The following is a 13,444-nucleotide window of genomic DNA, read 5'->3' as shown; positions in this document are numbered from 1 at the left end:
TGGGAACTGCCCGGTGGGAAAGGGCCTGGGGGTGCTGGCTGACAGCCGGCTGGGCATGAGCCCCCAGTGTGCCCAGGTGGCCAAGGGGCCAGCAGCGTCCTGGCTGGTGTCAGAAACAGTGTGGCCAGCAGGGCCAGGGCAGTGACCGCCCCCTGGACTGGGCACTGGTGAGGCCGCACCTCGAACCCTGGGTTCAGTGTCGGGCCCCTCGCTGCAGGAGGGACGTCGAGGGGCTGGAGCGTGTCCAGGGAAGGGCAGCGGGGCTGGGGAAGGGGCTGGGGCACAAGTCTGATGAGGAGCAGCTGAGGGAGCTGGGGGTGTTCAGCCTGGAGAGGAGGAGGCTGAGGGGAGACCTTATCGCTCTCTGCAGCTGCCTGAAGGGAGGGGGTAGGCAGGTGGGCTCGGTCTCTTCTCCCAAGTAACAAGTGACAGGATGAGAGGAAACAGCCTCAAGTTGCGCCAGGGGAGGTTTAAATAGTGTAGGGAAAAAAATGTCTTCACAGAAAGGGTGGTCAAGCATTGGAACAGGCTGCCCAGGGAGGTGGCTGAGTCACCATCCCTGGAGGTATTTGAAAGACGTAGAAATTGGTGCTTATGGATGTAGTTTAGTGATAGACTTGGCAGTGCTGGGTTAATGGTTGGACTTGATGATCTTAAAGGTCTTTTCCAACCTAAATGATTCCATTATTCTGTGATTCTATTTTAGTTTTCCTACCTGGAGTCAAAATGTACTTATGGAAAGTCAGGTGGACAGTCAGTCAGTTCTAAACACTGTAATTCAGTCATGGACCAGGGCATAGCTCACACCAAACCTGGAAGTATGTTGTGCTGTGTGTCTAAAACACACCCAGCTTCTCTTTACCTGTAGCTACAGGTATAACTTATTAAATCACTGCAAACCCAATATGAAGTATGCCAATATTACCTAGTTTCAGCCTTTCCCTTGCAATTTCCCACTTGCTGGCATCATAAGGCAGATGTTCACATTGCTCATCTAAGGGGACTTCGTCAGGGTCCATTATGATTGACAGATAATGGTTGGTCTTCATTTCAGAGGAATAAGGCTGGAAAACAAAGAATATTGCAAAATGAAAAAAAAGGGTAAGGCTATCCGTAAGCATCTTCTTGTTTGGATTAAGGGCTCCAAGTTAATTCTGCCCACGGGGCCACGTGTTTCACAGTGCAGTACGCAGTTTAGTTAAGCTCCCTTTGGCTTTTTTATGTATCGCAAGATTTTTTTGTGTAAAAGAAACTCCTTCCTTTAGTTTTCCTCCTATGTGACTTACTGGTTTCTTCAATGAAATCCATGTGGATCTGTACTAACATATGGTGTTATGATACAGACCCTCTGCACAGTCAAGAGAAATATTTTCAGCAAATGACTAAACATTGCTGATAAAAATAACTTTCCTTCATGATTGTGCAAAGCAAGAAGTGGCCATATGCAACAGATGGAGTTCAACTGCTGGTGTTTATTTTTTCCATATACCCAGCAAAGACAGGTCATATGTGGTTAGAAGTTGTGCAAGACTAGTTGCCAAAAGACTAGACCTAGACATGATGTGTTTCAGAAACTGTTTATAAATTTTAAGAATTTTTTATTCCTTTGGTATAATTTCTGACAAATGTACTGAAATTATTTGAGTTTGGAGGAATTGAAAAACACGCAGAGTCAAACACATAATTTCAAATGAATTTGACAGAAGTTCAGTTTCTACTGAGCAAATGGATTATCCACTTCACATGAGAAATGTAAGGAGGGATGAACCTAGTTTCAAAGTTTTCTGCAGTCCATCCATTTTGAAACATTTTTCTTCAAAAAGCACTGAGATTGCCATTCTAATCCAAAGGGCTTTTCTTGACACAGGAGCACTTATATTTCTATAGAAAAGGTCTAGTGTTTGCTCTGATATCCTGGCTATTGGAATGTATGGAAAATCTGTTGAACTAAGCCTCTTTGTGGTATATTTCCTAAACTCATGGAAACAACACACAGGCACAGACACAAACACACAGATATATCTACATATTCTTCTTTTGTTGCTTTACCTCCTGTGACTTTCAACGTTCCTCCCTTACAGCTTGGAAATATGTCCCTAATTACATGCGTTTCCAGGCATTTGTTTGAGAAGGATATTACTAGCTGTGTATGCTTTGGTTACAAACACAACTAGACTAAAATGACAGTAGCTAATAGCTCCTGCTTTTGTTGCCTTCCACCATCCCCAGAAAACAGAAAGTGAGTCCCAAGAAGATTGCACTGATGCTTGGGGAAAAGCCAATTGGAATAAAGTCTGGCTCCAAATGATCCACTGGCCCTAATCAGGACATGGGTAAGAGGGATATGGATAGAAACAGAAGCATGTGTGGTGCTCCAAAAAGGGCATTCCTTGATAGAGATGTGTACCAGACTGCTCCTACCAGTCACTTCAGAAGGGCTTTTAAGTGGACCCATGCCATAAAAAGCAACAGGGGAGTGGGAAGGTACAGAGAGCTTCCCATGGTTCTTTATCAGATGCATTGAATAACACTTTTTTAGCACAATTAGAGATTTGAAACATTTTGAATGATGAAGAATTGTTAAGTATGTCATTTGTCCCTTTATGTGTAATAGATCTTAAGAAAATGATCTCAGAGAGCCTATAAGTATTTTTCTCTGTTGTGGCAACATGATTTGTATAGGAAATGTAATTTAGAGCTCATTCCAGACATAAATCCCTGAGAGTAAGGGTTTGTAACAGAAACACAGAGAAGACCGTAAGCATAGAACAACACTAGCTGGAAAGGCTCATCTGGAAAGGAGCCTTCACATGTCATCTAGTTGAAGTCCCTTGTTCTACAGCAATGATGATTATTTTTATTATCTTTTAACAATCTAAAAAGCAAATGTCGAGTTTTGGTATTATAATACATTAAAAATGTATTAAGTGAATTATTATTAATGAAAACGGGAGTGGCGAGAGGGGGCCATGCAGCCATTCCTCATCTCCTGTCCTGCAGTGCACCCCGTCAGCCCAACACTTCCCTTCCTTCAAATCCATCTACTCCTGCAAGTTGCTCTGAGATCTTTCTGCGCTACTGAGGAGTTGTAATTTTCTGCTTATGAGAGCTGCTGTGGTTTAAACTGCACACACCACATGATGCAGACATGGTGTTGTCAGGAAAAAGGGCTTTAAACCATCACAGTCAGCCCTGGACAAGAAAGAGGGTCAGCTGCAGGGGCAGTTAACATTATCATGCTGATACAGGATCATCCACTCTAGAGGCTGCACCACCAAACCTACTCCAGTAAAATATCACTTTGGAAGTGATGTAATTATACCAGATGCTGTGTGCAAGCCAGACCTCGGTGTGCTCTGTGAAGATCTGTCATTCCCGATCACTCAGATCTTCAAAGACATTAAGATGCCAAACCCCCACAGCTTTTAAGGGAATGGGGATGCCTTTGGTGGGAGTCAGGCACCCAAATGCTTGTGAGTCTCAGAGCCTTGCCCCCACCCAGGCTTTGCTTCCTGGCTTACTCATACTCAGCCTTGCAAGTCATGGTTCCCTCCTGGGCACCCATCAGCAGCCTCGTGATTGCACAGGGAACAAAGGTAAGCAGTAAGTGAATGAGGTTTCTTTTTGGTAGACCCAGCAAACCCAGTGGCCTGGGAAGGATTTTCTAACAAGAGCAAGGGGCTGGTGATGAGAGGCAGGTGCTGTCGGGAGCTCCCTATCTGTTCTTACCCTCTTCAGCTTGCGAATGAAAAGAGTCAACAGGAGCCAAAAGAGCGTTGCAGCCACACAGGTGCAGGTCAGGGTTATTAGCTCCAGGTTTGACCTCTCCGATGTGCCTGGGAAAATCAAGTGGCAAACATTTTAGAAAATGACCTGCAAAGCAAGGGCACTTTATGTTTCTTTGCCATTAAAATAAAATACCAGGAAGAACCAGCTTCTTTTCAATGGGGTATTAATCTCTGTTTGGACTGGCTCGTGGAGCCTAGAAACAAAAAGGTGTCCCCAGCAAAGCCATTGTATTGAACCCAGCAAAATTGTATTTGATCCGTCTATGAGATTTTCAGTAAAAAGCCAGCTCTTCTTTCAGGTGCAGGAGGCAGAGTAAACCAGGTTGAGGATGGCCAGTCAGACAATAATTCCCTTTTGAGGTAAAAATTCAGCTGCAGGGTATTTTTAGCCAAATTTTCTCTGTGTGAGAATGTGTGTGGACCAGCGCATGTGATTTGACCCCTTCACCCCCCAGCAGCAAAACCCATCTAGCCAAGCCCACAGCTGAGAGAGGAGCAAAGGTCTCGAAAACACTCCCCAGCACCCTCGGGAGAGGACAGGGCTGCATGGAGGGGACGGCTCTGCTGGCCCTTCCCCATGGGCAATGCCGTGATGTGAGAGCTGCTGCTAATGTGCAAGAGAACCTCCATGGAGGGCTTGTGCTGGTGCAGATGCCAGTGAACCCAGGTGTGACCTGGGGCACACTGCAGTGTAGCTGCTTGGGTTTTGCTGTCCGGGATGCCTGATGCTTTTCCTTGGGCACCATGTCTGCCCTGCCCCAGCTCAGCGAGATCTTCCGTGCCAATGACTGAGCCCTGCAGCCCATACCTCCATCCCAGCTGTTCTGGAAACCCATCAGCCCTCATCAAAAACCTCGGCACTGGAGAGCTGGGGGCTGCCTTGGGGTCTCGCAATGCAGCCAGCAGGAGTCCATGAGCTCTTTTTCCCATGGGCTGGATGGATCTGGTCTGGCACCTGTGAGTTCAGCTCATACAAAGCATGGCACAGAGGTCTTGAGCCTCATCCCCACTGGGCAGAAACCCAGGGCACAGAGCCTTGCATTCCTTCCAACCCACCGGTCCGCCAGCAGGCTCTCTGTCCTCAGGTCTTCTGCCAGTCACACTGGCAGCACTGGGCCAGGCTCCCTGAGGGGACATCGGACCCTCTCCTCCCCCCTGCAGCACCCTGCAGAACCCAGCTGGCAAGGAGCTGGGAGAGCTCTCCAAACCGGGGAACAGATTAAGCACAGAAAGGGGAAAAACAAAAACAACAACGACTGAAAACAGAGCAGCAAGAAAACATGAACATTAGAAATCTGGAGAGTATTAGAGCCCAATGACAGATCTTAAAAAAAAAGCCAAAATAGAATTCGCTTCAGACTGCTGTTTAGGGACTCATAAAATGGTTTCAGAGCAGTCTGTTTTGCAAATCCTGTGATCGTGTCAAAATACCACACTTCCCACAATATGTTTCCCATCTGATTGGTAGCAAATGCAAAAAAACCCCAAACCCCTCATGTTCTGCCTTTTATTCTGATACACCCTCCAGAGAGAGAAAATGAGAAGACAAGGAGGAATAAATCTGAGCATGATTTCACAGTAGTTTTGCCAACGGCACTTGCAACAGTTTCAGACCTCGGGCAGCCCGGTGTTACCCCTGACACATGAAAAAGGGATGATTGATGTCTCACTGGTGGGCTTGCCGGGTGACCCAGAGGAATGTGCTGCCTGGTTTTAGGCAAGGCTACAGAGCTTTGTTCGGAGGTTGAATTGCTTCCTGTAGCTGTAGCTTAACTAGCATAATATCTTCCTTCTGTAAAGGTGATAATCAGATTTACGTTCATGACCTATATCTAAGATTCCTCTGGCATGTCCATTCTGGAGCTTGGAGAATAAAGCTCATTGAAGAAAAATATGACTGCAACTACTAACGGGGATATAAAGTATCTATTTTTCCAAAATACCGAGAGTGTTAAAATTTTCACAAGTATTTTTTTAAAAGGCTTGATTTAGATGCAGGACAAACTGATGGCATAAACGATACAGTCTAATGCAGCTTGCCTATCCTCTGGCATCAAGCTTTCCTTTTACATATGGATACTCTCCTGCTCCTGAGCATCACTTGTGCAGATGGTGAGTAATAGTTTCTGACATTTACTCAGCAAAACATGGAGGGGCTGAAGGTTCATTTGTTGCTGCTGCTCCATATGGCAGGACTCAGAAAACCCAGGAGGCATGGTACTGCCAGTCCCGGGGTGGAACACAGCAACTCCCTAACTGCTACTGTATGCTGCCCAGGAGTTAGCGAAGAGAGGTGAAGGTGATGTCTTTGAAATGTCTGAGTGAATTTAGGCAACCAGAAAGCATTTCTCCAGGCTGGGGTTGGGCTGGGTTATCAAACACCAGATTCCTCATCTTGTTAAAAGTCTCGCAGCCAGACCTGGCTGAGTGCCTCTCAGCTGGGTAGGAAAAGGTTTGATTTGAGGTAGGACAGACAGGAACGCTCAGAAGTATTAGGATTAGCAGAGTTAGGATATGCTGTAAGCAGGACTAAATCCCTCTCTCTGCCTGGTAGCCCAAGATTTCTGGCTCCTGCTTACACCCCTCCCAGACCTTTACACACCAGCCTCTTGGTTAGACACAGACATTCCCCCATGTGCAGCTCTTCCCCATCCACCTGACTCACTGCAGAAACAGGCAGCCCCCATCCTCCCCAAGAGGCCCCCACACCACCACATGTCCCTGTGGTGCTGCAGAGGGGTGAGGGGGGTGGTGATTGAAGAAGTGCCACCAGCAGCAGCTTCTCTCTCTCAGCAATGACAGGAGCCAACAGGACTGTGCAGGTGTGCAGGGATGAGAGCCTGGACTAGTGTGTTGAGCCAGGAGCGAGCTCAAGCCTTGGGCTGGCGTGGGCTCATTAGGATTTCAGCTCTATACATCAAGGTGCAGCTCAGGTGTCAACCAGGGAAAATGCAATGCCTGGGGTAGCAACAGTACTCTGCTGCACCAAAAGCGTCCCTCATCCCTGCACCAATGTGATCTACCCTGCTTAGTCCGTGTGATCCTATGATTACAGCAGTGCAGCACTGGAAAGGGTGCTCAAGAGATGCTGAGGAATTTCCATCCTTGGAGGTTGTCATGACCTAGCCAGACAAAGCCATCACTGACTGGATGTAGTGTTGGTGATGATCCTGATTTGAGCTGAGGTTGAACTAGAGACCTCCAGGACTCCCTTCCAACACCCTTTGGTGGTCCTCTGAGGTAACAGGAGTCTAAGTGTCCCCTGATGTTCACCTTTCTCTTACAGTCACCTACATAACCCATGCTGAACCACATCCAGTAGCCGAGGGAATTCCATGGCAAAACTTCGTGGAAGCATTCCTGATGACTTCAGAGTCACAGTGACCCAAAAAGCACAACAACTTTTTGAGGTACAAAGTCAGAAATGTAGGTAGATAGAAAACCAGACAGTTATTTAAAAAGCAAACACCGTTTTCATAGTGTTGGAATAGTTCACTGAATGCTTAATAAATATGATGCTTTCCTTTTCAGCAGGGATCACATTAAGTTAGCAAGCATCAGCTTTAAGATAGAGCATGTCGCTCTATTCATTTGCTTATATATCCAGATTTCAGTGAACATGAACTGTAAAAGATGCTCCTTCCTTCGTCAGCACACCCCCTTCAAATGGTTCAGCATCTCTGCAACTAGCTGCACCGCTGTCTCCTGCTGAGAGGGGGTGCGATGGTCCCCAGGAGGAGAAGCAGGACAAGGCTTTCATGGCAAATCATCCACTCTGCAAGCAGGGTGACCACCCGAAGGACAGCTGCCCAGGACAGCCTGTGTTCCCCCCATGCCCAGCAGCTTATGCCCCTAGGCTTTTAGGTACACACTCCCCTCCGGCTGCTGGGTGCTCTGTCAGTCATTTGCTGTTCCTGTTCCATCCTTGCAGATTCGCTGCCTCTTCAGTTCCTCAGCTGAGAGCAAGCAGACAGCTTGCTCTGACATGTCCACAAACTCAGCCCCTCTCCTCCTCAGACAGCCCGGCAAGCATGGCTTCCAAAGCAAACATAGGCTGTGATTATTTAAAGATGGCCCTTTGATTCCACCATCCATTCATCCATCTTGGATACAAAAATAACACATTGTTTTATCTGTGAGTATAAGAATGCTTTTTCAGAGGAAATAAAGAGAGCAGACAACTTCCTTCCTGACTCATTCACAAACTACTCTTCCAATCTGCTAAACATGGCCATCAACACGAGGCATTGCTCTGCTCCCTTTGATCTGCAGCCCTGTGTCCCGGGAGCTGCCAGGACAGAGGGAAGGCTTTGGTGCTCACAGCGGCAGGCACAGGGTCTGTGTTTCTCAGAAAGACAAGCAAGTGGCAAAACCTAGAAAGACCCCTATGTTTAAGCCCTGATGTCGTCCCTCCAGGCTCAGGGACAGGGTGCAGTGAGAGGCTGCCATTCCTTGGGAGAGGGACAGACACTCCAGATCAGCGTAGGAATGAGAGAAAAAACCTCCAGTGACACCCCATCATGTAGTAGGAAGAGAAAGGGTGGAGAGGCATTTTCCTTGATCACAGCAGATAAACTGTCTCTCTTTTTTAATTCAGTCTCAAAGTAATAAATTTTAATACGGCAGTCTTCATCTCCTGCTTATTTAAAAGCTCCCATAAAAGTCACACAAGAATATTGCCAGTGGTCCCTCAGGACACGTAACCAGGGAAGAAGCCTTCCTGGCTGCTCTCTTTTCCCTCCTCTGGATCACAGCTAGGAGATATGACTTCCTTGAAGCCATCTGACAGAATGCTTGTGGTTGTAACAAACAGCCAAGCAACAACGATGTTAAAAATCAATACCATAATGAATTACATTGTTCAGCACTATCAATTAGTAGGATGCATTGGGCAGCAAGCACTTAGGCACAAGTTATTCTTTCAGCTATTATAGCAGCCATAAAAACCTTAACATTTTTCATAAGGAGATAGGGTGTTTTAACTCCTTGGTTACACGAATTAGACCCGCCCACATGTACAAATATTTGTCCCTGACCTTTTAAAGCAAAACCATCATTGTATCATCAATAATCACCACTAACTGAGAATGCTAACATGCTCATGACTGAAAATCAACTCTGATCTACTAGCTGTAATTGTTTTCTGCGGTAGGGTAGTATCCAAATACTCAGTAGTATTCAGATACATTTAGCAATTGTATGAGAACATCCACAGAAACATAATCCCTGCCTGAGAGACCTGGTGGTAGACAAATTGTCTTCTGCACGTAGAAATTAAATGCATTTTGGACTATTTATTTAACATATGAGATCAATAAGATAGGTTAATTCAAAGTCAATTCATACATGGCAATGTATGTTATATGTGAGTTATATGGAGAATTTCAGCCTACTTCTCTTACCTCATAATATATCAACCAAAAGGGTATTCAATGAAACTGAAAAGTCACTGAATAAACCTTATTTTTATGCAATATAAAATTACTTGATAGAAGTCACTGCCACAGGCCTGAGTCAAGCCTGGCAGAAGGCAGAAGCACACTAGACATTTAAATGAAAAGAAAAATAACTCAATGGTTACGGAAATAACTAGACCATACCTACTTCTTAAAAGTACCTCTGGAAAATGCATGTGTAGCTATCACTAGGCTAGAAACTTCTAGTCTGATCTGGCAGTTCACTTTACACTGAAAATAAACAAATGAAAATATCTCAGGCCTCTAATTTCTATGGAATTAACCTGAAATGAGAAAATGAGTGGCAGGAGAGTGTTCCTTGTTCTGTTTTTTGTTTGTTTTGATAATACTAAATTTACATTTGTCTTCTACCCTGACCTGATCTTTGTTGGGTTGAAGCAATTCTTCTTTTTAGGTCCACGTAAACACACTCGGAGTTAGCATTTCCTGCTAGGCTTCCTTTCCAACCTGGTACGCTTCCCTTGCTAGCCCTCACTAGGACTTCCTTCGAATTTCTGCCTTCACAGATCACCACATGAGTCCCAGTCACACCCCCATCCTTCCAGCCTGAGCAAGAACATCACCCTGGCAAGCTTGTTCTTCCCATTTAATGTCGTGCTTTACCTTGTACTGTGACATATGCCGCACTCTCCACGGACCCTTTTAAGTTGGTGGCTATACACTGGTAAAGTCCTTCATCTTCCTCTTTTACTCTTTCAATAAACAGCATTCGGCTTCCGGGTCCTAAAATTATTCCTGTGAAATGAAATATTTTGCAATGAGAGGCAGCCAGGATATAAACAAAAACAGCCCCTTGTGTATCTTCTTCAAGTTCTTCTCAAAAGAAATCTGAGCCACAGAGAGCACAGCACAACGTTACCTGCAGGAAAGCCAAATATGCTTGGATCTTTTGGGGATCTTTTGGGAATCTTTTGGAAATCAATGGTTACAAAGCACTTGTGTGAGTGAAAAAGCTCAGCCTAAAGGAATGGTTTTGGAAGCATGTGGTACCGTGTATACTGATTAGCACTGTGCACCCTGAGAAATGGGTGGTCTGATCACTTACGGGTGCAGGTCTGCCCCAGGAGCAGCTCAAGCCTAGAGCATTTCCAAGACTCAGCTCCATGCCCCCGCCCTGGCCTGACGGGCAGCAGACACTCCAATCTCACCTGCCCACGTGGCATGGAACAATGGGCCCCTTCACAGGACCCCAGTCAGTGCAAAAGGATATCCCATGAGGTGCACCCTAAAACACAGGAGTTACCTGAGGTTTCAACATCTTGATTATTCCAGCCTAGGTCAACCCAGAAGCCATCCTGGGCAATACTCCAGCAAGTGAGGAAGAGGCAGGGAGCACATTCGGCCTCAGGACTACCTCTAAGGCACCGTATAGCCAGGAAACGTGCAGTCAAGTACATACTTGTGTGTTTGGCTCCATCAGGACTACTGTTCCATCAAAACAAATTCCCACCATCTATTTCAGGCACCTAACTAACTGCAGTGCTCTGACCTGCCCTCTAGATACATCTTCCCGGCTCCTAATTTTATGTGTTGCATTACACACAAGTTAAGACATATAACGTTCATTTTAGAAGGCAGTGTTAATAATGCACATTACAACAATGTGGTCACTGTAAAGCTTCATGGAATCTGGCTCTAGATTAAGTTTATTGCCTGGGCTGCAAGTCTGCATGTGCTTCTAAGTCACTTGGAGAAATCCTCAGAGTTTTTCCCAGTTGCCTTTATTTGTGCTATAGCAATTTGGAGTAACACACGACAGAACCATGAACACAAACTTTCTAAAATGTTGCTATTGAAGACTACACTTAGGACTGGTCCTACAGATCAAACCTCCTTGCACATTTTTGCTGAGCCTGTAACACTAGCTCATTGAGTGCTTCTGACTCAAATGTGGATGAATTCCCATGAGAAAGGCTTTGCCTCTTCCCCCCATCATTCACCTCCACCTGAACTCTCCAAGGAACACTTCTGAACATGGAGCCTTAGCTGATCTTTGAAGCCACATTCCAGACATAGGAGTAAATATCTCCCACAGTTTTCCTGTAGCTGCAGCATGCCACCCGGGAAGCTGTTCCTTTCTGCTGCATAAGACCTGGACTCCTCTGCTGCCAGCAGATGCGCTTTGGTTCTGGACACCCCAGATATGGATTTAGCCTTGTGGCTAGGTTGTGAATCAAGAACAGACTTTGCATGCCTGACCACAGACTCCCCCTGGTACACCCATGCACTTCACACAAGCTTGGTTTTCTCCTGCCTAGCTATATGCTGGCCAAGACACCTGATCCTTAGGCTCCCTCTATAGTAAATGGAGAGAAATAATGTTTCTCTGAAGATGACACTTCTAAGATGCAAATTGAGAGCTATATTTTTTTCTACTGACTCCATACAGACCCATTGTGTCTACACTTCCAGCCTAGCTGAGGTTTTGGAGTGACACAGAATAACCTGGAGCACCCGTGCTGCTGCGTGCCTGCCTGTAATGCCCGGGCAATACTCCTTCCTTATGTCCAGGTATCGATGCGAGTGACTGCAAATGGCTACCTAAGGCAAACGGGTAAATAAAAACGCTGTAAAAGGTAGGCGAGTACACAGAGCTCTCACCTGATTCTTGCTGTATTTCCTCATGGTTTTTAAACCAGGATATGTGGGGCTCAGGGATGCCATGAACCTGGCACTCCAACATGGCAGAGTTACTGGTGTTCACTGTCTGATCCATAAGGTGCCTCAGCAGGGCTGGTGCCTCTTGAGCTACAAGACAAAACAACACCTCCATTTTACATTCTTGTAACTGTGGGGGTTTAATTATCTTCCCTACCAGCATTTTACTGGTGTTAAGAGATTGCTATGGCTGTCCTACCAAGTTCATTGTTCACAGGTTTTATTTACCATTCCAGTTTGCTTAAGAGCATTTGGTGTATACAGTGTACTTCCATTACTTAGCAATAGTAGGTCATGATGACCAACAAAGACCCAGTGATGACACTGTTTAAAAGATTTCCTTGGTTCCATTACCAATATCACATTTGTTTATCGAAAGCAATGCGTTTCTGTGAAAGCTCAGTTTTGCATTAACAAGACAAACAGTGATACCAAAGGTTTTAACAATTAGCAAGCCACCCTTGTAACAGAGTATCTGTGCATCACTGATAGCACCACGTGTCTCTGTGCACCACGATTCCTGTGAATGTGACTTTTATCGTTTACTTACTTTAAGGAGTACCGTTACAAATCATATTCAGTAAACTCACAACATCTAAACCCAGAAACTGTAAGCACAAAAGCATTATGTCACATGTCCCAAAGTCTTCATAAATTCTTCCGCTTTTGCGTTTCACATATTTGGCTGAACAAAACAAGGCCTGGCCAAACCACACCACAGCCTGCCTGCCAAAACTGTGTTGGTGAGAAATGTACCCATGTCCTCCGGCATCCCACAGACACTGGAAACTGACGGCAGGGGCTGAAGCAGGCCTCACAGCACAGAAACACTGCTCCTTTTTTACTTTTATCTGCTGACATTCATATGAACGCAATGCAATAAAACACATTTCCATGACAGTCAGTGACAATAAGTATTGGAAGCGCATCTCATATATTCTGCTTCTGCTCAAGGGCCTCCCAGAAGGGCATTTCAAAAATTCTATAAACATCACGTTAAACTCATCCCTGAAAGAAGCAAACGACAAATCTTTCTCATCATTTCAACCCTTTGCCACTCTTTCCCCCGTTTCATATAGAGCCGAAGGCCGTTCTGACAAAGATCAAGATACTTGCAACATTTAAGCACATTATATGGCAACATCCTTCTGTCACATTTGCAACTCTCACATCATCCATTTTGGTATTTTGGTCCCTTTAAAGCAGCGATGGAGAATCCAGCGAGCTCCTGAGCAATCTCATAGATGCAGATGCTCTGCAGATTCCCTCAAATTCCCTGGTCTTCCAAGAACTGATTATTTGCAATCTTTCCCTTCAAGGATGCTGCCAGGATCAGTAGTTACTAACATGGTTAAGACATGCATTACAAAATATGAAACAAAACAAACCAAAGCAAAGCAGAAACCAACTCTTTGCAAATATTTTCTTTTAGGCTGCAATAGATACCGATACACCAAGTTCAAGTATAATATCAGCTGAATTTCCAGCATTCTGTGTTTGGAAGCTTATTTTCTATCCTTT

General features: G+C 45.3%; 1 protein-coding gene across 1 annotated transcript in view; it reads right to left on the bottom strand.

The window, feature by feature from the left end:
* The window catches only part of FLT1 (fms related receptor tyrosine kinase 1), a 117,068-nt gene that overhangs the window by 26,858 nt on the left and 76,766 nt on the right, over positions 1 to 13,444 (bottom strand). The window contains exons 14-17 of the mRNA XM_055802709.1: positions 11,867 to 12,013; positions 9,869 to 10,000; positions 3,730 to 3,836; positions 926 to 1,064 (exon numbers count right to left, since the gene is read on the bottom strand). Of these exons, the coding sequence (XP_055658684.1) occupies positions 926 to 1,064; positions 3,730 to 3,836; positions 9,869 to 10,000; positions 11,867 to 12,013 (525 nt within the window). The remainder of the gene's footprint in view (positions 1 to 925; positions 1,065 to 3,729; positions 3,837 to 9,868; positions 10,001 to 11,866; positions 12,014 to 13,444) is intronic.

Source organism: Falco peregrinus, chromosome 4 (genome assembly GCF_023634155.1).
Source record: "Falco peregrinus isolate bFalPer1 chromosome 4, bFalPer1.pri, whole genome shotgun sequence".
Taxonomy (NCBI): Eukaryota; Metazoa; Chordata; class Aves; order Falconiformes; family Falconidae; genus Falco; species Falco peregrinus.
This window is presented reverse-complemented; position numbering and strand designations above follow the sequence as displayed.